This window comes from Onychomys torridus, chromosome 2 (genome assembly GCF_903995425.1).
Source record: "Onychomys torridus chromosome 2, mOncTor1.1, whole genome shotgun sequence".
In the NCBI taxonomy this organism is placed as follows: domain Eukaryota; kingdom Metazoa; phylum Chordata; class Mammalia; order Rodentia; family Cricetidae; genus Onychomys; species Onychomys torridus.
Window position 1 is genome coordinate 105,877,552 of NC_050444.1, and position 25,445 is coordinate 105,902,996.

Genomic DNA, 25,445 nt, shown 5'->3' on the forward strand with positions numbered 1-25,445 from the left:
ATATTTACTTCAGTAATAGAAACCATCACCAAGATAGAGCAGGTACCCTAATGTTTTATGGTTCACACTAGTACATAGTAAGGGCCTCATTTGTTGTGTGTTTATTTTATTTTGGTTTCATGGTCTCCCACATCTTTGGAATCCAATTGAGTTCATCTGATAGAAGTTCAGAGTCATAAATTAGTTATGGGAGGCAAGAGAGGTCAGAGAGAATTGTTGGGCAGGAGGACTAAGGCACAATGGAACACAAGCAAGATGTTCTGGATTCCTTCTGTACAGCATGCTGGCTCTATGTCCAGAGGAGTACTATACATGGAGAGAAGTAAGGTTTTACCATCAGTGAACAAGAACTACAAGATGGCCATTTGAATTCACCTCTTAAGTCTCAGCAGTACATATTGCTTTCAGTATTATTTCCTATCAAGTTGAGGTGTATAATATTTATGGTATACAGAGTGAGTTTAAAAGCATCAAAAAGGTTTCAAAAGATTGAATGCCTGACACATAAGATTAAATTTATATAGTAAAAATTTATTGAATAAAAGAAATAAATCAAAAATAACAGTTTAATATTTTAAAGAAAATATAAAATTCCATGGTATTAAAAAGACTAAAATCATGTAGATAAACAAGCAAAAGAACTAATGAATAAATAAAAATAAATAAATATTCAAATAAAACATCTGAAATAATAAGCACATGGCCTTACATATCAATACAATATAGTACAATAGTATGATAAATATCCAGGCTAGTTGAATCAATGATGAAAAAAGCAACGAGATCTTGGAGAAGGCCAAATCTGAGCAGTGAGGTATAGGATCCTAGACCAGGAGAGACCTCTCCACTCTGGCTCAGGACTTACTCCTTCTCCTCAGTCAATCCTGCCAGCAGGTTGGCTGAGGAAGACAGGGCTCTCCTTACTTCTGCTCTGACCACCTCCCAGGCACAGGGGCTGTGTTTCTTCTCCTTCAGGTAGACAGTGATCCTGTGGAAGTAGTTCCTCACAGCCACCAGAGAGTCTTCCTGGCTCGGGGAAGGTTCCTGCACCTCCACCTGCTGCATCAGACAGGCTTGCAGGTCTTTGAGCTGCTGGTGGAGGCCAGTGCACAATGTGTCTAGGAGGCTTGTCTCCCAAGCAGCAGATGAGTCCTTGGAGCTGAAGAGGATCAGGACCTGCTGGGTCAGCTCCTGCAGGACAGGGATGGCTTGAGCCTTCTGGATCTGCTGGGCATCCACCTTCTCCAGAGGGAATGCAAAGTCCATTCTGTCCTTGAGGCAGGAGAGAGGGGAGAGTCTCCTCATTTGTGCCAGGAGTGCGGAGGCTCTCTTGTTCCTGAGGTGATGAGTTTGAGGCGGGTCACATCCCAGACAGCAGCTTGACCAGCAGTGCATCACCACCAGGAAGGTCAGGAGAGCACAGGGCCTGGCCATTGTGGATGTTGCAGATGCTGCTGGTCCTCTGGGCTCCGCGGTCCTGAACCTTGCCCTCCAGGTTCTCTGAAGTCCATCCTGGTTGGGTCCATGCGTCTTAAGTAAGAGAAAGCACTAGTTTCCATTTTCTGAACGCCCACCCATTACTCTCCCATGCACTTTTCACTTTCTTTCAGTCATTCTCTGCTTGTGTCTGGCCATTTTTGGGGGGCTATTTTTGTTTTCCTTCTTGCTTCCACTTTCAATGCTCCCCTCAACAAAGCTTCTCTAGAGTTTATTCCTGAAAGACGTTATGGTTGATACTTACAGCACAGATATACCTTTCCTGTGTGGAATTACTCACTTGTAAAGCATAATACCATATATCTAATAATTGTCCTGGAGATTGCGTGAATTTCATGCTGCAATTGAATTTTATCAGTCATATTTATTTTTTTATATAGCTACTTGAATTGTTATGTCAATTTTGTTTCCACTAATTTTTTTGTGAGTCTCCTGGTGTTATTTGAAGCAATGGCACATGTCAAAATCGCATCTATGTTCGTTAGGGTTCAATGTTCAGTTATTTTATTCTAGTGGTCTTAATACAGTTGAATTCTTAGGTATATGAAGGATTAAATTTGGCTATTGTTGTATATTAGGTTTTATTGAATGATCATTTGGTAGATATTATGGCACAATCAATAAGAGATTTCTGATCAAGACTGACATATTCATGTTGATCCCTGGAACTTATGGTTGGAGCAGAAAACTGATGCACAGATGTAGTTCTCTAATTCTACATGCTTGCTGTAGCATGATCATTACTTGGCGCACACACACACGTGTTTGCAAAAACTCATAGTATTTATCATATAGGATTTGCTCTAACTTATAGTTTCAGCCTTATTCTTGACACTGGTGTTTCCTCTGTCCTTCGGATGGAAAGGGATGCCTTCTTGGCCTGTGGGTTTCGTGAACTGTTTAGTGTTCCAGGAGACCATTCGTATGAATGAAGAACATTCAGGGCTTCTCTGTGTTATAGCCATTGTGACTTCTGCAGTTAACAGAGCATCACTGAAAAATCTCTCCCTCATGGACCAGTTTTGTCAGTGGTAGGTTTATGCTTCACAGTGCCTTCAAAGTCAGGATCCTTGGATACATCGGCCCACCAATCATGTATGGAGGATTTTTCAACCAACAACAACTACCCAAAAGGAATGCACATTCTTTCTAGCTGTGCCTGAGTTTAGAGACTGTGATCCCTGCTTGCTGCCTTTTCTCTAAGTGCCCTGTGACTTCTTCAGTGAAGTTTGAGTCTACTCACACTCTCTGCTGCACAGTGGGGCACAGTGTCCCCAGTCCTCTTCTTGTACCCCACTCCCTGAAAGTGCTCACCATATCTTGATGACATCACCACTCATACACAGTGTGGTGTTTGCTTGGTTTTTAGCATCAGAGATCCTAGAATATGGCTGCTCTTGTTTCAATGGATTCATTAGAAAGGTTTTTGTGTTCAGTAGTGTACAAATGGCCAGAGACCAGAGAGTCAAGAATAACCCAGATGTCAACAGCCGAAGACCCTGTGGTCTGTAGTGATGTGTAAATGTCCCTTTTTGTCCTGAGGACATTTGTAAGAGATAAGTATTTGTGGTTTTTCCAAAATCTAGTCTTGTGATCACAATTTCTTCACTGAGTGCTTGCTGTGTCTGAAGTGAGGAGGTGGAAATACAGACCAGAAGACACAGTGATAGCAGTGCCTCTGATTGCCTATTAGTTACCCAGAAGTTTGGACTTACAGATATTTATGCAGTTTGACTTTAGTAGTGGATACTGCACACACTCTGATTTTGTCTATTTGACAGTTGAGCAGAAGAGCCTTGAGGAATTCCCTCAGATAGAAGAGTTTCAGGACTGCCAATGGTTATAATTTTTTATTTAATTTTTCTATGGCTTCATGGTGGATGTCATTTCTCTCATGAAATTTTATTGCATTTAATATTTTGTTAATTTTTTCCACTTTCCTAGAGAGAAGATACTGACGTTGCTTGGTTCATTGAAATGAAATTGTGGTGTCACTTGAAAGGAAAGCAAAAGAAAGGAAGTGATGTCATCCCAATGGGGAAGCAATAGCCACAATGTTAAGAGTGTTCAACTTAAAAGTTCAATGTCCATGTAATAAAGTAATTTTACTTACAACTGAGTGCATTTTGGAATGATAACTGCAGAGTCAATGCAATCATGATCAAAATTTCGATATTTTTCTACCCAGCAATATCAATCTTAACACATCTATGAAAACACGAAGCCACTAGAGAGCAGGAATGTAAATAATAAGAACAATGGCCATGGTGTCAAAAGGCCTGATTTTATACATCACACTCTACATCTCACACAGGAGAAGTGCATCTCTCAGTGCTCCTCAGAGAAGGTACTTCTGGCAATAGATGACTGGACACAGACACTTACAAGTGGTTAATGTACAGGGAGTAGGTGTCTGAGAAAGGACCAGTATGTCTTTCTTGGCTTCCATAGGGCAGTACTCTTTACACAAGTGCTGGAAGAAAGATGGGGATTCCCACAGACAGTTTCTGACTATAGGACACAGGGGTTTGTAGACACAATATAGCAACTGCAGGCAGCTGTGACTGCATGCACAGTCTGAACATGATGGAGACAGACAAAATCCCAGTTTCAAGCAGGGAGGATGTCAGGAAATCCCAGGCCTAGCTGAGGAACTATTTTTAACTGATGGCTGCTGGAAGTGGAAGATTCAGTTATCCTCAGTAATGGGCCCGTTTAGGACTCCCGTGTTCCACTAGATGGCGGTGTACCCAAGCACAACTGGCAATAGTTAGCAAACAGACTCCAAGTCCAAGCACTGGTCTGAGCTCCTGGAGATGAATAGAAGAGAGGGAGTTGGGATCCTAGGAGCAAAGGGGGAGGGGAGTCAAGATCATGAAGGGAAAACCACAGAGACAACTCACCCTAGCTAGTGGAGGCTTAGTGACACTGGATTGACAACTGGGGGATCTGCATGGGACCGAACTAGGCTCTCTGAATGCAGCTGATACTTGTGTGGCTTGATCTGTTTGTGAGGCCCCTGGCAGTGGGACCAGGACTTGTCCCAAGAGCAAGAACTGTCTCTTGTGAGTCCACACCCTTTGCTGGGATACCATGCTCAGCCTTGAAGCAGTGGGGAGCTGTGCTCAACTTGGTATGCTACACTTTGTTGACTCACCAAGGGGGGCCTCATCTCTTCTGAGGAATAGATGACAGAATGGGGCGTTGATGGGGGAAAGGTGAGGGCAGGAGAAGGTGAAGGAGGGGCAACTGGGCTTAACATGTAAAATGGAAAATATTGAAATAAAAATGATATCAAATGAAATTGAGGGATTAGAACTGATGTTTTAGAAGAATTGCATTCACTTCCCTTGTTAGATTTATTTCAAGGTATGGTGTTTTTTGTTTGTTTGTTTGTTTTAGTGAAAACGTAATAGTATGTCATGCTTTTCCAATTCAAATTATTAAAATCAATATTTAATTTTGAACATAGACTTTAAATTCTACATATATAATTGTGACTAGCTAAACTGCACATTAAACACCTCAATACATTCTACTCACATTTTAGACCTTTAAACACCAACAATCTATTAATAGAGCTACTACAGGACAAATTTGAATTAAAGGTCTTAGGTCAATTTAAGCTCAGTTTCAGGGCACCAGTCATTAACAGTTATTTATGCATTGTATTCACAAATACTGATATAATCTGTATATTCATATTAAAACAAATATGTTTAAAAATGAATGTGTATTACAGTAGTTTAACTAATATGTAGGTTTTATTCCAATTTGCTCATTAAACAACCTATCATGATAATATCTAAATCTATTTTCAATGATCTCTTCAATCATTAATTCTCAGATATCTTTTCAATTTATTAGAATTATATCTTCAAAGTAAGTAATTGTCAATTGCAGTCCATACAGCGTATAAATATGTTACATCTAACACACACAACTTTGCTGCTCATACAGTAGCAGCAGCGTCTAAACAGATCAGGTACTAAACCTCAAAAACATTTAAATATCTATTTAAACACAGTGTGTTCTACATTTTTTTTGTAAGAAAAGTAATCTGTAAACATCTTTACTTTTAGTTCATGCTTTGCCATTTGCTGTGGTCATTGGGAAAGAAGTTTCACTTTATAGCCACTGTGGTGTGGGTCCATCCATCTCTGCAAAAATATTCCATTCCATGGGTAAAGAACACTTCCTAGTATTACCATGTGGTACAAATTCATGAAATATAGTCCAAAACTGCTGCAGCTCTGAAATAAATATTTCCATTCTTTAAAAATAGAAATAATAAATGTACATCACATGGTCAGTGTGCATACAAAAGCCAGCAGTTCAAACCATTCTGGATGAAGTGTCTGAAGTAAAATGACCTAGGTTTTGCTTCTGTGGACCTCCTCTGTTGTTCTTGGGGCATTTTCTTGTTATGCACATGACAATTGAACTATAATGATGATCTGTACAGCTCCAAAAATGGCTGAGATAAGAACATGAGTGAGCTTCTGCCTACTTGTTAGTACACAGAAAATACTAAAGTCTGTCTTTTCACAGTACTGGCCAGTGTAACCAGATTCACATCTATAAGAAGCCTTCTGAGTAGAATAGATGAATTCACACTTCCCATGGATACAGTACCCATTGAGGTTTTCAGGACAAGGCATGTGGCTTCCAGTATGAACAACATCTCTTTGATCACCAGCATCTTTCACATCTGGTTGATACTGTAGCCCATCATCTTTATTCCACAATAAATTTGTATCATCTGTGTCAGTGCAGTGGCCAAAATGTCTTATGTCGATCAGTTCTTGCTTTATACAAGATGCTTCTTGAACAAAACATGGATTGTAATAGGAACTCCCATTGGAAACACACACGGGGTTAAAACTGCACCCACTGCACTCTATATTACATACAGACCCAAAGTTTTCTGCATCCCCGTCACACTCAGCTTTGTACATTCAGGGTCTACACTTGGGATGTTTCCTGTGATCTTCTGCTCCTGAGCCTACCTCCTCTCCTTCTCCAGATCCAGAGCTATTATCAGAGTAGCAAGAACCAAGTACCACCACTGTTATGTATTACAGGTACTTACAAAAGGCCCTTGAACGGGCACGATCCATCCACAACGCTGGTCCCCAAGCGCGCACTTCTAACTTGCATCAGGCCCTCACCCCACTTCTGGAACTTCACAGCACACAGCTACAAACCGGGTCCTCCTGAGGCCCAGACCCAAAGGTGTGATTTTGAGGCTATTATGAATAGAATTTGCACTGGATAACTCTAAGGTCAACTTGACACCAGATAGGGTCATGTGGGAAGAGGCATCTCACCTGGGAAGATGTCTCTACAGGCTCACACTGGAGACCAGTCTCCAAATCATTTTAATAACTGATGACTGCTGTCACACTGTCCAGCAGCCTACGGTGATCCTTCCCTGGGCAGGTGGTCCTAGAGAGTATTAGAAAGCAGGCTGAGCAGGCCTTGAGGCATCAAGGCAGTGGACAGTGTGTTCCTCCATGACCTCGATATCAGCCTATGGCTTCAGGTTCCTGCCCTGTTTAAGATCCTGACAAAACTCTGTCAGTGATGGAATATGCTGTGATTTTAAACTAAAATGAAAAATTTCTACCTCAAAATACGTTAGATCATGATATTTATATCAGCAACTGAAGCCATCACCAAGACAGGGTAACACTACATTATTTCCTTATAAATGTTTCATTTTTTAATGGTATGTAGGAAGATCCTCATGTGTTGTATGCTTTATTTTATTTTGTTTTCATGGTCTGCCTCATCTTTGAAATCCTAACAAGTTCATCTGGTAAAAGTTGGGAGTCAAATGTTAGTTACAGGAGGCCAGAGAGAAGTCAGGGGCAATTGTAGGCCAGGAGGACTAAGGCACAATGGAACAAAAGCAAGATGTTCTGGTTTCCTTCTGTCCGGCGGTTGGCTGTGCATTCAGAGGAGGAGTACTATGTAATGGAGAAAAGGAAGACTTTTCACCCTCAGAATACAGGAACTATAGGACGGGTGTATAACTTCACCTCTTAAGAGTAAGCAGTACACATCGCTTTCAGTATTCTTTCGTACCGAATCCTGCTGTGCTGTGCAATATTTATGGTGTAGAGAATGAGTTTAGAAGCATCAAACAGTTTTCAATAGATCGAATGGCTGAAACAAAAGATTAAACATGTATAGTAAAAAATTTATTGAATAGAAGAAATAAATTAACAATAACCGTTTGGTACTTTAAAGAAAATATGTAATTTTATGATATTACAAAATAACTATAATAACATAGATAAACAAGCAGAAGAACTAACAAACAAAAATAAATAAATAAACAAAAAAGCAAACCAAACATCTGAATCAATAAGCAAATGCCCTTGGAGTTCAACACAATATAACCAAATATTACGATAACTACCCTGGGAAGAAGAATCAATGAGGTCAAAGTCAAGGAGATCTTGGAGAAGGCCAAATCTGAGCAGTGAGGTGCATGATCCCAGCCCAGGAGAGTCCTCTGCACTTTGGCTCGGGACTTACTCCTTCTCCACAGTCAATCCTGCCAGCAGGTTGGCTGAGGAAGACAGGGCTCTCCTTACTTCTGCTCTGACCACCTCCCAGGCACAGGGGCTGTGTTTCTTCTCCTTCAGGTAGACAGTGATCCTGTGGAAGTAGTTCCTCACAGCCACCAGAGAGTCTTCCTGGCTCGGGGAAGGTTCCTGCACCTCCACCTGCTGCATCAGACAGGCTTGCAGGTCTTTGAGCTGCTGGTGGAGGCCAGTGCACAATGTGTCTAGGAGGCTTGTCTCCCAAGCAGCAGATGAGTCCTTGGAGCTGAAGAGGATCAGGACCTGCTGGGTCAGCTCCTGCAGGACAGGGATGGCTTGAGCCTTCTGGATCTGCTGGGCATCCACCTTCTCCAGAGGGAATGCAAAGTCCATTCTGTCCTTGAGGCAGGAGAGAGGGGAGAGTCTCCTCATTTGTGCCAGGAGTGCGGAGGCTCTCTTGTTCCTGAGGTGACGAGTCTAAGGCGGGTCACATCCCAGACAGCAGCTTGACCAGCAGTGCATCACCACCAGGAAGGTCAGGAGAGCACAGGGCCTGGCCATTGTGGATGTTGCAGATGCTGCTGGTCCTCTGGGCTCTGCGATCCTGAACCTTGCCCTCCAGGTTCTCTGAAGTCCATCCTGGCTGGGTCCATGTGTCTTAAGTAAGAGAAAGCACTAGTTTCCATTTTCTAAACGCCCACCCATTACTCTCCCATGTTCTTTTCACTTTCTTTCAGTCATTCTCTGCTAGTGTCTGGCCATTTGTTTTCGGCCATTTTTGTTTTCCTTCTTGCTTCCACTTTCAATGCTCCCCTCAACAAAGAATCTCTAGAGTTTATTCCTGAAAGACGTTAGGGGTGATATTTACAGCACAGATATAACTTTCCTGTGTGGAATCACTTACTTGTAAAGCATAAAACCTTACAACTATACTTGGCCTGGGAATTTCTTGAATTTCATGCTGCAATTGAACTTTGTAGGTCATATTTATTTCTTAATATAGCTATTTGAATTGTAATGTCAATCTTGTTTCCACTAATTTTGTGATTTTTACAGGTGTTATTAGAAGCAATGGCACATGTCAAAATCTTATCAATGTTGGTGAGGGTTGTGGGGTGGAGGTATTTTGTTCTTTTTGGCTTTACACTTGAGTTCTTGAATATGAGAAGAATCAAATTTGATTTTTAGTGTATATTAGATATTATTGAATGATCATTTGGAGGTTCTTATGGCACAATCAATAAGAGATTCCTGAATCAAGATTGACATATTCATGTTGATCCCTGGAACTCACGGTTGGAGCAGAAAACTGATTCATGGACGTTGGTCTCAAACTCCACATGCTTGCTCTGGCATGATCTTTACTGCACACACATATGTTCACAAAAACTCAGAAATGTATCATCTATGCTTTGCTCTCAGGAAAAGTTTCAGCCTTAATCTTTACACTATTGTTTCCTCTGTCCTTAGCATGGAAAGGGATGGCTTCTTGGCCTGTGGTTTTCATGAACTGTTTAGTGTTCAAGGAGACCATTGGTCTACATGAAGAACAGTCAGGGGCTTCTCTGTGTTATAGCCATTGTGACCTCTACTATTAACAGAGCATCACTGAAATTTCTCTCTCTCTCAAGGACCCGTTCTGTCAGTCATGGGCTTGTGCTTCACAGTGCCTTCAAAGTCAGGATCCATGGATACATCTCCATTTCTGCCCACCAGTCATGTATGGAGGATTTTTCGACCAACAACAGTTACCCAAAAGGAATGCACATTCTTTGTAGCTGTGCCTGAGTTTAGAGACTGTGATCCCTGCTTGCTGCCTTTTCTCTAAGTGCCCTGTGACTTCTTCAGTGGAGTTTGAGTCTACTCACACTCTCCCCAGTCCTCTTCTTGTACCCCACTCCCTGAGAGTGCTCACCATATCTTGATGACATCAGCACTCACACACTCACACACAGTGTGGTGTTTGCTTGGTTTTAGCATCATAAACTTAGAAGATGACTGCTCTCATTTCAGTGGATTCATTAGAAAATCTTTTGTGATCCACAGTTAGCACATGGCCAAAGACCAGAGTGTCAAGGATCCTCAGATGTCAACAGCAGGAAATCCCGCAGTCTCTAGTGATGTATAAATGTCCCAATTTGTCTGGAGGAGATTTGTGAGATAAAGTATTTGTGGTTTTTTGAAAATCTAGTCTTGTGATCCAGATTTGGTCATGAGTGCATGCTGGCCTGAAGTCAGTAGTGGGAACTACAGACCAGCAGACACAGTGATTGCAGTGCCTCTGATTGCCTATTAGTTATGCAGAAGTTTGAATCTACAGATGTTTATTCAGTTTTACTTTAGTAGTGGATACTACACACACTCTGTGTTTGTCCATTTGAAAACTGAGCAAAAGAACCTTGAGAGATTCTATCACAAAGAAGATTTTCAGTACTGACAATGTACATCTTTTTTTTTTTTTTACTTCATTTTCTATGGTGATGGTGGCTCCATGGTGGATGTCATTTCTCTCTTGAATTTCATTTCATTGAATATTTTAATTCTTTTTTCCACTTTCCTAGAGAGAAGATACTGACGTCCTTGGTTCACTGAAATGAAATTGTGGTGTCACTTGAAATGAAAGCAAAAGAAAGGAAGTGATGTCATCCCAATGGGGAAGCAATAGCCACAATGTTAAGAGTGTTCAACTTAAAAGTGCAGTGCCCATAAAATAAAGTACTTTTACATCAAACCAAGTGCAATTTGGAACGTGAACTACAGAGTGAATGCAATCACAGTCAAAATTTCAATATTTTTCTACCCAGCAATATCAATCTTAACACACCTATGGAAACAGGAAGCTACTGGAGAGCAGGAATGTAAAGAACAAGAGCAATGGCCGAGGTGTCAGAAGGCCTGGTTTTATGCATCACACTGTACATCTCTCACAGGATAAGTGCATCTCTCAGTGCTCCTCAGAGAAGGTTCTTCTGGCAATAGCTGACTGGACACAGACACTTACAATTGGTTAATGTACGTGGAATAGATGTCTGAGAAAGGACCAGTATGTCTTTCCTGACTTCCATAGGGCACTACTCTTTACACAGTGCTGGCAGAAAGATGGGGATTCCCACAGACAGTCTCTGACTGTAGGACACAGGGGTTTGTAGACACAATATAGCAGCTGCAGGTCCATTTTGATAGCAGCTGTGACTGCATGCACAGTCTGAATATGATGGAGACAGACAAAATCCCAGTTTCAAGCAGGAAGGATGTCAGGAAATCCCAGCCCTAGCTGAGGAACTATTTTTAACTGATGGCTGCCAGGAGAGGAAGATTCAGTTATCCTGAATCATGAGGCCTCTGAGAGGTTGCCCTGCTCCACTAGATGGCGGTGTACCCATGCACAAATGACAACAGTTAGGAAAGACTCAGTGATCCAAGTCCAAGCAGTGGACTAGCTCCTGGAGATGAGGAGAATAGAGGGAGTTGGGATCCTAGGAGGAAAGTGGGAGGGGAGTCAAGATCATGAAGGGAAAACCACAGAGACAGATGACCCTAGCTAGCGGGAGCTGAGGCTCTCTGTACTGACAGCCGGAGGACCGGCATGGGATCCAGCTAGGTCTTCGGAATGTGGCTGATGCTTGTGTGGCTTGATCTGCTTGTGAGGGCCCTGGTAGTGGGACCAGGACTTGTCCCAAGTGCAAGAACTGGCTTTTGGGAGCCCAAACCCTATGCTGGGACACCTTGCTCAGCCTTGAAGCAGTGGAGAGCCGTGCTCAAATTGGTATGCTATACTTCCTTGACTACCCGAGGGAAGCATTACCTCCTGTGAGGAATAGATAAGGGTGGGGCTGTGTCTGTTGGGGAAAAGTTGAGGGTATGAGAAGGGTGAGGGGCAAGTGGGCTTAGTATGTAAAATGAAAAAAATTTGAAAAAAAAATAAAAGAGACCAAATTAAACTGAGAGGGATTACCTGTGTCATTTTAGAAGAATTGCATTCAATCCCTTGTTAGATGTACTTCAAGGTATGTATTTGAGGCCATTATGAGTGGAATTTACACTTGATAATTCTAAGGTTAACTTCACACCAGATAGGGTCATGTGGGTAGAGGCATCTCACCTTGGAAGATGTCTCTACAGGCTGACAATGGAGACCAATCTGATGGTCATTTTAATAAGTGATGACTGCTGTCGCAGTGTCCAGCACCCTACGGGTGATCCTACCCTGGGCAGGTGGTCCTAGAGAGTATTAGAAAGCAGGCTGAGCAGGCCTTGAGGCATCAAGGCAGTGGACAGTGGGTTCCTCCATGACCTCGATATCAGCCCATGCCTTCATGATCCTGCCCTTTTTAAGATCCTGACAAAACTCTGTCAGTGATGGAATATGCTGTGATTTTGAACTAAAATGAACAATTTCTACCTCAAAATGCTTTAGGTCATGATATTTATATCAGCAATTGAAGCCATCACCAAGACAGGGTAACACTACATTATTTCCTTATAAATGTTTCATTTTTTAATGGTATGTAGGAAGATCCTCATGTGTTGTATGCTTTATTTTGTTTTGTTTTCATGGTCTGCCTCATCTTTGAAATCCTAACAAGTTCATCTGGTAAAAGTTGGGAGTCAAATGTTAGTTACGGGAGGCCAGAGAGAAGTCAGGGAGAATTGTAGGTCAGGAGGACTAAGGCACAATGGAACACAAGCAAGATGTTCTGGTTTCCTTCTGTCCAGCGGCTGGCTGTGCATTCAGAGGAGGAGTACTATGTAATGGAGAGAAGGAAGACTTTTCACCATAGAGAACAGGAACTATGAGACTGGTGCATCAGTTCACCTCTTAAGAGTAAGCAGTACTCATTGCTTTCAGTATTCTTTCCTACCGAGTCCAGCTGTGCAATATTTATGGTGTAGAGAATGAGGTTAGAAGCATCAAGCGGTTTTCCAAAGATCCAATGGCTGACACAAAAGATTAAACATGTATAGTAAAAAATTTATTGAATAGAAGAGATAAATTAACAATAACCGTTTGGTACTTTAAAGAAAATATGAAATTCTATGGTATCACAAAATAACTATAATCATGTAGATAGACAAACAAGCAGAAGAACTAATAAAAATAAATAAATAAATAAACAAATAAACAAAAAGCAAATAAAACATCTGAATCAATAAGCAAATGCCCTTGCAGATCAACACAATATAACCGAATATTACAGTAACTACCCAGGGAAGTTGAATCAATGAGGTCAAAGTCAAGGAGATCTTGGAGAAGGCCAAATCTGAGCAGTGAGGTGCATGATCCCAGCCCAGGAGAGTCCTCTGCACTTTGGCTCAGGACTTACTCCTTCTCCTCAGTCTATCCTGCCACCAGGTTGGCTGAGGAAGACAGGGCTCTCCTTACTTCTGTTCTGACCACCTCCCAGGCACAGGGGCTGTGTTTCTTCTCCTTCAGGTAGACAGTGATCCTGTGGAAGTAGTTCCTCACAGCCACCAGAGAGTCTTCCTGGCTCGGGGAAGGTTCCTGCACCTCCACCTGCTGCATCAGACAGGCTTGCAGGTCTTTGAGCTGCTGGTGGAGGCCAGTGCACAATGTGTCTAGGAGGCTTGTCTCCCAAGCAGCAGATGAGTCCTTGGAGCTGAAGAGGATCAGGACCTGCTGGGTCAGCTCCTGCAGGACAGGGATGGCTTGAGCCTTCTGGATCTGCTGGGCATCCACCTTCTCCAGAGGGAATGCAAAGTCCATTCTGTCCTTGAGGCAGGAGAGAGGGGAGAGTTTCCTCATTTGTGCCAGGAGTGCAGAGGCTCTCTTGTTCCTGAGGTGATGAGTCTGTGGCGGGTTACATCCCAGACAGCAGCTTGACCAGCAGTGCATCACCACCAGGAAGGTCAGGAGAGCACAGGGCCTGGCCATTGTGGATGTTGCAGATGCTGCTGGTCCTCTGGGCTCCGCGGTCCTGAACCTTGCCCTCCAGGTTCTCTGAAGTCCATCCTGGTTGGGTCCATGCGTCTTAAGTAAGAGAAAGCACTAGTTTCCATTTTCTAAACGCCCACCCATTACTCTCCCATGTTCTTTTCACTTTCTTTCAGTCATTCTCTGCTTGTGTCTGGCCATTTGTTTTCGGCCATTTTTGTTTTCCTTCTTGCTTCCACTTTCAATGCTCCCCTCAACAAAGAATCTCCAGAGTTTATTCCTGAAAGACGTTATGGTTGATATTTACAGCACAGATATACCTTACCTTTGTGGAATCACTCACTTGTAAAGCATAAAACCTTACAACTATACTTGGCCTGGGAATTTCTTGAATTTCATGCTGCAATTGAACTTTGTAGGTCTTATTCATTTCTCAATATAGCTATTTGAATTGTAATGTCAATGTTGTTTCCACTAATTTTGTGGTTTTTACAGGTGTTATGAGAAGCAATGACACATGTCAAAATCTTATCAATGTTGGTGAGGATTGTGCGGTGGAGGTATTTTGTTCTTTTTGGCTTTACACTTGAGTTCTTGAATATGAGAAGGATCAAATTTGATTTTTAGTGTATATTAGATATTATTGAATGATCATTTGGAGGTTCTTATGGCACAATCAATAAGAGATTCCTGAATCAAGATTGACGTATTCATGTTGATCCCTGGATTTCAAGGTTGGAGCAGAAAACTGATTCATGGACGTTGGTCTCAAATTCCACATGCTTGCTCTGGCATGATCTTTACTACACACACACACATATGTTCACAAAAACTCAGAAATGTGTCATCTATGCTTTGCTCTCAGGAAAAGTTTCAGCCTTAAAGTTTACACTATTGTTTCCTCTGTCCTTAGCATGGAAAGGGATGCCTTCTTGGCCTGTGGTTTTCATGAACTGTTTAGTGTTCAAGGAGACCATTGGTCTACATGAAGAACATTCAGGGGCTTCTCTGGGTTATAGCTATTGTGACCTCTACTATTAACAGAGCATCACTGAAATTTCTCTCTCTCTCAAGGACCAGTTCTGTCAGTCATGGGGTTGTGCTTCACAGTGCCTTCAAAGTCAGGATCCATGGATACATCTCCCTTTCTGCCCACCAGTCATGTATGGAGGATTTTTTGACCAACAACAGTTACCCAAAAGGAATGCACATTCTTTGTAGCTGTGCCTGAGTTTAGAGACTGTGATCCCTGCTTGTTGTCTTTTCTCTAAGTGCCCTGTGACTTCTTCAGTGGAGTTTGAGTCTACTCACACTCTCCCCAGTCCTCTTCTTGTACCCCACTCCCTGAGAGTGCTCACCATATCTTGATGACATCAGCACTCACACACTCACACACAGTGTGGTGTTTGCTTGGTTTTTAGCATCATAAATCTTAGAAGATGACTGCTCTCATTTCAGTGGATTCATTAGAAAGTCTTTTGTGTTCCACAGTGAGCACATGGCCAAAGACCAGAATGTCAAGGATCCCCAGATGTCAACAGCTGGAGACCCCGCCGTCTCTAGTGATGTGTAAATGTCCCAGTTTGTCCGGAGGATATTTGTGAGACATAAGTATTTGTGTTTTTTTTGAAAATCTAGTCTTGTGATCCAGATTTGGTCATGAGTGCATGCTGGCCTGAAGTCAGTAGTGGGAACTACAGACCAGCAGACACAGTGATTGCAATGCCTCTGATTGCCTATTAGTTATGCAGAAGTTTGAACCTACAAATGTTTATTCAGTTTTACTTTAGTAGTGGATACTACACACACTCTGTGTTTGTCCATTTGAAAATTGAGCAAAAGAGCCTTGAGAGATTCTATCACATAGAAGATTTTCAGTACTGTCAATGTACATCTTTTTTTTTTTACTTCATTTTCTATGGTGATGGTGGCTCCATGGTGGATGTCATTTCTCTCTTGAATTTCATTTCATTGAATATTTTAATTCTTTTTTCCACTTTCCTAGAGAGAAGATACTGACGTCCTTGGTTCACTGAAATGAAATTGTGGTGTCACTTGAAATGAAAGCAAAAGAAAGGAAGTGATGTCATCCCAATGGGGAAGCAATAGCCACAATGTTAAGAGTGTTCAACTTAAAAGTGCAGTGCCCATAAAATAAAGTACTTTTACATCAAACCAAGTGCATATTGGAACGTGAACTACAGAGTGAATGCAATCACAGTCAAAATTTCAATATTTTTCTACCCAGCAATATCAATCTTAACACACCTATGGAAACAGGAAGCTACTGGAGAGCAGGAATGTAAAGAACAAGAGCAATGGCCGAGGTGTCAGAAGGCCTGGTTTTATGCATCACACTGTACATCTCTCACAGGATAAGTGCATCTCTCAGTGCTCCTCAGAGAAGGTTCTTCTGGCAATAGCTGACTGGACACAGACACTTACAATTGGTTAATGTACGTGGAATAGATGTCTGAGAAAGGACCAGTATGTCTTTCCTGACTTCCATAGGGCACTACTCTTTACACAGTGCTGGCAGAAAGATGGGGATTCCCACAGACAGTCTCTGACTGTAGGACACAGGGGTTTGTAGACACAATATAGCAGCTGCAGGTCCATTTTGATAGCAGCTGTGACTGCATGCACAGTCTGAATATGATGGAGACAGACAAAATCCCAGTTTCAAGCAGTAAGGATGTCAGGAAATCCCAGCCCTAGCTGAGGAACTATTTTTAACTGAGGGCTGCTGGGAGAGGAAGATTCAGTAATCCTGAATCACCTGGCCTCTGAGAGGTTGCCCTGCTCAACTAGATGGCGGTGTACCCATGCACAAATGACAACAGTTAGGAAAGACTCAGTGATCCAAGTCCAAGCAGTGGACTAGCTCCTGGAGATGAGGAGAATAGAGGGAGTTGGGATCCTAGGAAGAAAGTGGGAGGGGAGTCAAGATCATGAAGGGAAAACCACAGAGACAGATGACCCTAGCTAGTGGGAGCTCAGGTTCTCTGGACTGACAGCCCGGGGACCTGCATGGGATCCAACTAGGTCCTGGGAATGTGGCTGATGCTTGTGTGGCTTGATCTGCTTGTGAGGGCCCTGGTAGTGGGACCAGGACTTGTCCCAAGTGCAAGAACTGGCTTTTGGGAGCCCAAACCCTATGCTGGGACACCTTGCTCAGCCTTGAAGCAGTGGAGAGCCGTGCTCAACTTGGTATGCTATACTTCCTTGACTACCCGAGGGAAGCATTACCTCCTGTGAGGAATAGATGAGGGTGGGGGTGTGTCTGTTGGGGAAAAGTTTAGAGCATGAGAAGGGGGAGGGGTAAATGGGCTTAGAATGTAAAATGAAAAAAATTTGAAAAAAAAAAAGAGACCAAATTAAACTGAGAGGGATATCCTGTGTCATTTTAGAAGAATTGCCTTTATTCCCTTGTTAGATGTACTTCAAGGTATGCTTTTGAGGCCATTATGAGTAGAATTTACACTTGATAATTCTAAGGTCAACATGACACCACATAGGGTCATGTGGGAAGAGGCATCTCACCTGGGAAGATGTCTCTACAGGCTCACACTGGATACCAGTCTGATGGTCATTTTAATAACTGATGACTGCTGTCCCAGTGTCCAGCACCCTACGGGTGATCCTACCCTGGGCTGGTGGTCCTAGCGAGTATTAGAAAGCAGGCTGAGCATGCTTTGAGGCATGAAGGCAGTGGACAGTGTGTTCCTCCATGACCTTGATATCAGCCCATACCTTCAGGTCCCTGCCCTGTTTAAGATCCTGACAAAACTCTGTCAGTGATGGAATATGCTGTGGTTTTGAACTAAAATGAACAATTGCTACCTCAAAATGCTTTAGGTCATGATATTTATATCACCATTTGAAGCCATCACCAAGACAGGGTAACACTACATTATTTCCTTATAAATGTTTCAATTTTTAATGGTATGTAGGAAGATCCTCATTTGTTGTATGCTTTATTTTATTTTGTTTTCATGGTCTGCCACATCTTTGAAATCCTAAAAAGTTCATCTGGTAAAAGTTGGGAGTCAGATGTTAGTTATGGTAGGCAAGAGAGAAGTCAGGGGCAATTGTAGGCCAGGAGAACTAAGGCACAATGGAACACAAGCAAGATGTTCTGGTTTCCTTCTGTCCAGCGGCTGGCTGTGCATTCAGAGGAGGAGTACTATGTAATGGAGAGAAGGAAGATTTTTCACCCTCAGAGAACAGGAACTATAGGATGGGTGCATCAATTCACCTCTTAAGAGTAAGCAGTACACATCACATTCAGTATTCTTTCCTACGGAGACCAGCTGTGCAATATTTATGGTGTAGAGAATGAGTTTAGAAGCATCAAACAGTATTCCAAAGATCGAATGGCTGACACAAAAGATTAAACATGTATGCTAAAAAATTTATTGAATAGAAGAAATCAATTAACAATAACCGTTTGATACTTTAAAGAAACTATGAAATTCTATGGTATCACAAAATAACTATAATCATGTAGATAGACAAACAAGCAGAAGAACTAATAAATATAAATAAATAAATAAATAAATAAATAAACAAAAAAGCAAATCAAACATCTGAATCATTAAGAAAATGCCCTTGCAGTTCAACATAATATAACCAAATATTACGATAACTATGGGAAGCTGAATCAATGAGGTTAAAGTCAAGGAGATCTTGGAGAAGGCCAAATCTGAGCAGTGAGGTGCATGATCCCAGCCCAGGAGAGTCCTTTCCACTTTAGCTCAGGAATTACTCCTTCTCCTCAATCAATCCTGCCAGCAGACAGGGCTCTCCTTACTTCTGCTCTGACCACCTCCCAGGCACAGGGGCTTTGTTTCTTCTCCTTCAGGTAGACAGTGATCCTGTGGAAGTAGTTCCTCACAGCCACCAGAGAGTCTTCCTGGCTCGGGGAAGGTTCCTGCACCTCCACCTGCTGCATCAGACAGGATTGCAGGTCTTTGAGCTGCTGGTCGAGGCCAGTGCACAATGTGTCTAGGAGGCTTGTCTCCCAAACAGCAGATGAGTCCTTGGAGCTGAAGAGGATCAGGACCTGCTGGGTCAGCTCCTGCAGGACAGGGATGGCTTGAACCTTCTGGATCTGCTGGGCATCCACCTTCTCCAGAGGGAATGCAAAGTCCATTCTGTCCTTGAGGCAGGAGAGAGGGGAGAGTCTCCTCATTTGTGCCAGGAGTGTGGAGGCTCTCTTGTTCCTGAGGTGATGAGTCTGAGGCGGGTCACATCCCAGACAGCAGCTTGACCAGCAGTGCATCACCACCAGGAAGGTCAGGAGAGCACAGGGCCTGGCCATTGTGGATGTTGCAGATGCTGCTGGTCCTCTGGGCTCTGCGATCCTGAACCTTGCCGTCCAGGTTCTCTGAAGTCCATCCTAGCTGGGTCCATGCGTCTTAAGTAAGAGAAAGCACTAGTTTCCATTTTCTGAACGCCCTCCCATTACTCTCCCATGCACTTTTCACTTTCTTTCAGTCATTCTCTGCTTCTGTCTGGCCATTTGTTTTCGGCCATTTTTGTTTTCCTTCTTGCTTCCACTTTCAATGCTCCTCTTAACAAAGCTTCTCTAGAGTTTATTCCTGAAAGACCTTATGGTTGATATTTACAGCACAGATATAACTTTCCTGTGTGGAATCACTTACTTGTAAAGCATAAAACCTTACAACTATACTTGGCCTGGGAATTTCTTGAATTTCATGCTGTAATTGAACTTTGTAGGTCACATTTATTTCTTAATATAGCTATTTGAATTGTAATGTCAATCTTGTTTCCACTAATTTTGTGATTTTTACAGGTGTTATTAGAAGCAATGGCACATGTCAAAATCTTATCAATGTTGGTGAGGGTTGTGGGGTGGAGTTATTGTGTTCCTTTTGTGTTTACACTTGAGTTCTTAAATATGAGAAGGATCAAATTTGATTTTTAGTGTATATTAGATATTATTGAATGATCATTTGGAGGTTCTTATGGCACAATCAAAAAGAAATTCCTGAATCAAGATTGACCTATTCATGTTGATCCCTGGAACTCACGGTTGGAGCAGAAAACTGATTCATGGACGTTGGTCTCAAACTCCACATGCTTATTCTGGCATGATCATTCCTGCACACACGGACATGCTCACAAAAACTTATACAACGTATATGCCTTGTCCTAAAAAAAAAATCGGCATTATTTTCCTCTGTTGTGTCTTCTGAACTTACAAAGGAAAAGTATTCCGTGTTGGCCTGTGGGTTTGTTGATTTGTTTAGTGTTCCAGATTATTCCTCTGAATGAAGACCATTACTGCCTGTTCTGTGTTATAGCCTTGAGACTTCTACTGTTAACAGAGCATCTCTGACATTTCTCTCTCTCATGGACCAGTTTTGTCAGCCATGCAGTTGTGCTTCATAGTTCCTTTAATGACTCGATCTATGTATACATCTCCCTTTCTGCCTACCATTCCTTTATGGAGGATCTTTATACCATTTCCAATTACCCAAAACAGCATGTACATATTCCTAACTGTGTCTGAGTTTAGAGACTGTGATCCCTGCTTGTTGCCTTTTCTCTTAGTGCCCTGTGACTTCTTCAGTGTAATGTGAATCTACTCACACTCTCCGCTGCACAGTGGAGCACAGAGTCCTCAGCGGCCTTCTTCTTCTTCTTCTTCTTCTTCTTCTTCTTCTTCTTCTTCTTCTTCTTCTTCTTCTTCATCATCATCATCATCATCATCTTTTCTTCTCCTTTTCTAAAATGATTTATTTATTAACTATGTATACAGCACATATGACTGAAGGCCAGAAGCATGCCCCAGATCTCATTAAAGATGGTTGTAAGCCACCATGTGGTTGCTGGGAATTCAATTCTGGAAGATCATTCAGTGCTCTGGAACTATCAGCCATCTCTCCATCCCTATTAGCCACACCTGTACCCCACTCCCTGGGAGTGCTCACCACATCTTGATAACATCAGCACTCACACACACTGTGTGGTTTGCTTGGTTTTTATCGTCCTCCATCTAGAAGTTAGCTGCTTTCATTTAAGTGGATTGATTAGAACGGCTTTTGTGTTTAGCAGTGAACACATGGCCAGATTCAGTGTGTCAAAAATCCTCATATGTCAACAATAGAAGACTCTGGGGACTGTAGTAATGTGTAAGTATCTCAGTTTGTCCTTGGCACATTTGTAAAAGATAAGTATTAGAGGTTTTTTCCCAATACTACTTTTGTGATCAATATTTGTTCACTGAGTACTTGCTGTACCTGAAGTTAGGAGGTGGAAATAAAGACCTGAAGTCACATGGATAGCAGTGCCTCTGATTTGCTATTAGTTATCCAGAAATTTGGTCCTACGGATATTAAGGCGTTTTACTTTAGTAGTGGATCCCGCACACACTCTGTCATTGTTAATTTGAAAATGAAGCAGAAGAGCCTTCAGGGATTCCATCACATAGAAGAGTTTCAGTGCTGCCAGTGTGTATAATTTTTCATTTCATTTTCTATTGTGTTGGTGTCTCCATTGTGGATGTCATTTCTCTTTCAAATTTTCATTGCATTGAATATTTTGTTTCTTTTTTCCACTTTCCTAGAGAGAAGATATTGACGTTGCTTGGTGGCATTGAACTGAAATTGTGTTGTCACTTGAAATGAAAGCAAAAGAAAGGAAGTGATGTCATCCCAGTGGGGAAGCAATAGGAACAACTTTCTGCTGCACAGTGGTACAGTGTCCTCAGTTCTCTTCTTGTACCCAACTCCCTGAGAATGCTCTCCATATCTTGATGACATCAGCATTCACACACGCTGTGGTGTTTGCTTGGTAGCTTCATAAATCCTTGAAGATCACTGCTCTGGTTTCTGTGGATTGATTAGAAAGGCTTTTGTGTTCAGCAGTGAAACCATGCCCAGAGGTCAGAGTGTCAAGAATCCCCAGATGTTTTCCTCTATAAGAGTGGCCATGGTCATGTGTCTCTTCACAGCAATAGAAACTCTAACTAAGATGCTCCCTCATATCATGGTCCTGTCTCAGTTCCTCTATTCCTGTCTCTTAATTCTCCAGTTCTATTGAACCAAAGCAGATTATTATGTCTAAGGTGTAGAAAATGATACGGCTGTACATATTTTCTGGGCAAGGTGATGGTACGGAACTGCTTTATTGTAATTTATTCTATTATATAAACATAAAGATAATTAAAGTTACCTTAAAAATAAGGAGCAAGGAAAGAATGCAGAAAGTCATGTCTAAAAGATGTTGCATAATGACACAGAGACTCTGGTTCATCAGTAATCATACTCTCTTTCAAAGTCTTCTACAATTAGAAGCTCTGCAGATAAACTTGGTATCATTCAGTTTTCCCCTAATACATGCTACACAGTGTCTGCCCCTATATATCCTAAAATCCTTTATGTATTCCTGCGCTTCTCCTGATAACTTCAACATGGCACCATTCATGTGAGCATGTTCATCTTACAAAGTGACAATGACAACTTTCTCCTGGCCATAAAGTTGAGTGGCTAGACCTGACAGAGGAAGGAATTTGTAGTTGAAAAGTTACTCTAAAGAAGGAGTTGATGAGACATATTGGCCCGAGTTACTCCTGAAGGCCATGTCTGGGTCCATAGTCCTGCTGCAGCTAGTGTCTGTGTTGATGTCCATGGGCACTGTTACCACAGAGGTCAGTAAGAACTGTACATGTTGAAATCCAAGGGCCATGCTGAGCCCATCTTGCCCTTCACTGGCCCAGGGATGACTAGCCCTGTCCCTCACTGGACACTGCAGCAGGAGAGCTGGTTCAGTCCCTCTTGGGATGTATAGCACCATACTCCTCACTATGGGCATTGGAGAGGAGGCCCCAGTAAAATTGGTGTAAGAAAGCTGTCTCTAACCCTGACCTGAGGAGGCTGGTCCCAGCTGCCTAGATGAGGAGCTCAGCTACCACTTAGACCCAAATCCTTGCCCTTAGGTTGGACCACCCTATCATCTATCCCATTTATGACCTTTGGGGCATGTGAGGACTCTTCCTACAGAACAATAACCTGTAGTTGGAGTTTTCTCCAGTCCTGCCTGCCCAGCAGTCAGGACAAATCTCTCTCCCCGGCCAGTCCCGCAGCCGCTCAGACCCAACCAAGTAAACACACAGAGACTTATATTGCTTACAAAGCTTCTTGCTATCTAATTCTTCTATCTTAAATTAACCCATGTCCATTAGTCTATAAGTTGCCACATGACTCGTGGTACCTTGCATCTTGCTTGTCATGGTCATGGCTGACAGCATCTCTCTGCCTCAACCTTCCACTTCCCAGAATTCTCCTTTCTCCTTGTCCTGCCTATGCTTCCTTCATGATTACTGGACAATCAGTATTTTATTTATTAACTAATCAGAGCAACACATTTAACATACAGAACACCCTACAGCAATAACCCCATGGTCTCTATGACTGACTTGAGGCAATAACAGGATATTAGGGGAGTTTCTGTCAGCAGAGTCCAGTGATGATGGTGTGCCAGAGGCCAGAGGCCTTGAACCAGACCAATGACTCATGGCAAAGAACATTTGAGGGTGAGGCTGATTGAAGAAAAGGTATACTGTATGACATACTGAATCTCATGATGTCATTAGGACAAATGAAGAAGGGTTGGGGAAGTGAGAAAGACAGTGGATTGAGGTGGATTTTTATGTCTGTTTCATTTTGTTTTTAATTAATTTCTTTCAGAGGTCACTGCTGAAGGGGTGAGTGATAGATATGGGAGTGATGGGAGGGGTGCAGGATTGGGTTGCATGACCCAATTCTGAAAGTATTTTATATATACATGAAGTGGATGAAACTCTAGGGTTACCCTGGCAGCTATACCTACAGATGGGCAATGTCTTCCTCCCTCCATGCGTCCTGAAGAATCCAAAGGGGCTGTTGGGTCAAGATACTCTGGGATGTTGATCTGTGACCCTGCAAAACACAAATCTCAATCCAGTATGAATAAGAACTAGTTCATTCTGTACCAATTAAGAGTGACTGTAATATTGTCTGGAACAAGGATTCAGGTTGCCCCTTGTGACATGTTCTCTCTTGGAGAGACAACCTGAACTTTTGAAGTCACCCTTCAAACAACAGTCATAAATCAGTGCATTTACCAAGCCCATTGTCGCTTGTCTCAGTAGGCAGAGCAGCAAGGGGAGAATCTCTTCTGAGGGTTCAGACATTGTTTTACATCATTCCTAGCTGGGGCATGGTTTGCTCAGTTACATGACACATTCCAAATGCTTTACCAATGGTCAAAATGATATGAGGTCAGACACAGAGCTTGGTTGTAAATAGCGACTAAGGAGACTACACACAGATGCCTCCTTCTCCAGACAACCTCCCCTAGAGAAGACTAGAGAGGGAAAAGCCTTAGTGACTGTTTTGTGCATGTTGAGCAGACCATTGTCCAGAAGGCATGACCTCTGTGGACCTGGGAGGGTGCTCCCTCCCTCAGAAGAGAAGTGAAGGGAATTGAGTCTTCCGAAATGATGTCTATTTTTCTGGGGAAAATGCCTGTTTTAGTTCTGGAGAAAACTCTTCTAGGAAAAATTTCTAAAGAAAACACACCAGAGTTAAACTATTGCTTCTCTGAAAGTGATGGCCAGTAGAGAGCCCTCTTCTTCTCTAAATGTTCGCCAGCATGGCACATTGTTTCCTCTCTCCCTCCCCCTGTCAGCCTCCCTCCCCCTCTCACCCTTTTCTCTCCCACTGCCACTTACTCTCCCCAGCCTACCCTTCCTGTTACCCATCTCTCTGTTTATGGCCATAGTTAGCATGAGTTCTTTAGAAGAACACTCTGATTTAACAAAACAAAACAAAGAGGAAACTCTCTCACAAACCTTGAATTGCTTCATATTCTATTTAAACTGGTGGTTATGCAATTCCATAAATATAAAAGGCAGAAAGCAAGATGTAATAGATATCAGTTGTAGAATGGCAGAGCTGGTTGATGAGGACGGAATGAGGAGCACATACCATGTCTTCCCACATCAGGGAGGAGGAAACCAGGGCTATGAGGCTGAAAGATGGGTCTGGGAAAGCAGGGAGGTACTGGGAGTATATCAGAAAGAAAGCTGTGTGCACATATATGTACATTATTATATATAGCATGTGCTGCTATTAAATAGTGCATCACATATAATCTGCATGTTTATACATACTTCCCCTTCAGTGTGGGACTAGGACACTGATCCCTATATAAAGTATTTGTAAGCCATCAATTCCTTACTGATTTCAGTGGCTAATCTTCAGTTCCAATGCGACTAATTGTAGAGGGTTTCAGGCTATTTTAAAAGAGAGTGAATGCTTTCAGTACTTCAACTGTCTATACTTTTCCATTCACTCTTCCTGTCTTTCCTTGAAGTATTGGTTTGATGATAGAAGTCTCCATATCTGCTGTATTTCTCTTTGCTACTTTCCTAGGAAGAAAACCCTTATGTTGGTTGTGGCGATGAACCAACAAATATGAAGTCATTGGAA

The 25,445-nt window shown here is 42.3% G+C and overlaps 3 protein-coding genes and 2 pseudogenes across 3 annotated transcripts; all 5 read right to left on the reverse strand.

Annotated features, from left to right (window-relative positions):
- Positions 1-861: 861 nt before the first annotated feature.
- LOC118578513 (interferon alpha-12-like) lies at positions 862-1,434 on the reverse strand. Its single transcript, XM_036179515.1, has one exon. The coding sequence runs from the start codon at positions 1,432-1,434 to the stop codon at positions 862-864; it is 573 nt and encodes a 190-aa protein (XP_036035408.1).
- A 4,398-nt stretch (positions 1,435-5,832) lies between these two features.
- LOC118577916 lies at positions 5,833-6,617 on the reverse strand (annotated as a pseudogene).
- A 1,422-nt stretch (positions 6,618-8,039) lies between these two features.
- LOC118578524 lies at positions 8,040-8,612 on the reverse strand (annotated as a pseudogene).
- A 4,777-nt stretch (positions 8,613-13,389) lies between these two features.
- LOC118578545 (interferon alpha-12-like) lies at positions 13,390-13,944 on the reverse strand. Its single transcript, XM_036179573.1, has one exon. It carries the CDS (start codon positions 13,942-13,944, stop codon positions 13,390-13,392), a length of 555 nt encoding a protein of 184 aa, XP_036035466.1.
- A 4,777-nt stretch (positions 13,945-18,721) lies between these two features.
- On the reverse strand, positions 18,722-19,267 carry LOC118577917 (interferon alpha-12-like). Its single transcript, XM_036178563.1, has one exon. The coding sequence runs from the start codon at positions 19,265-19,267 to the stop codon at positions 18,722-18,724; it is 546 nt and encodes a 181-aa protein (XP_036034456.1).
- Between the last annotated feature and the right edge of the window lie 6,178 nt (positions 19,268-25,445).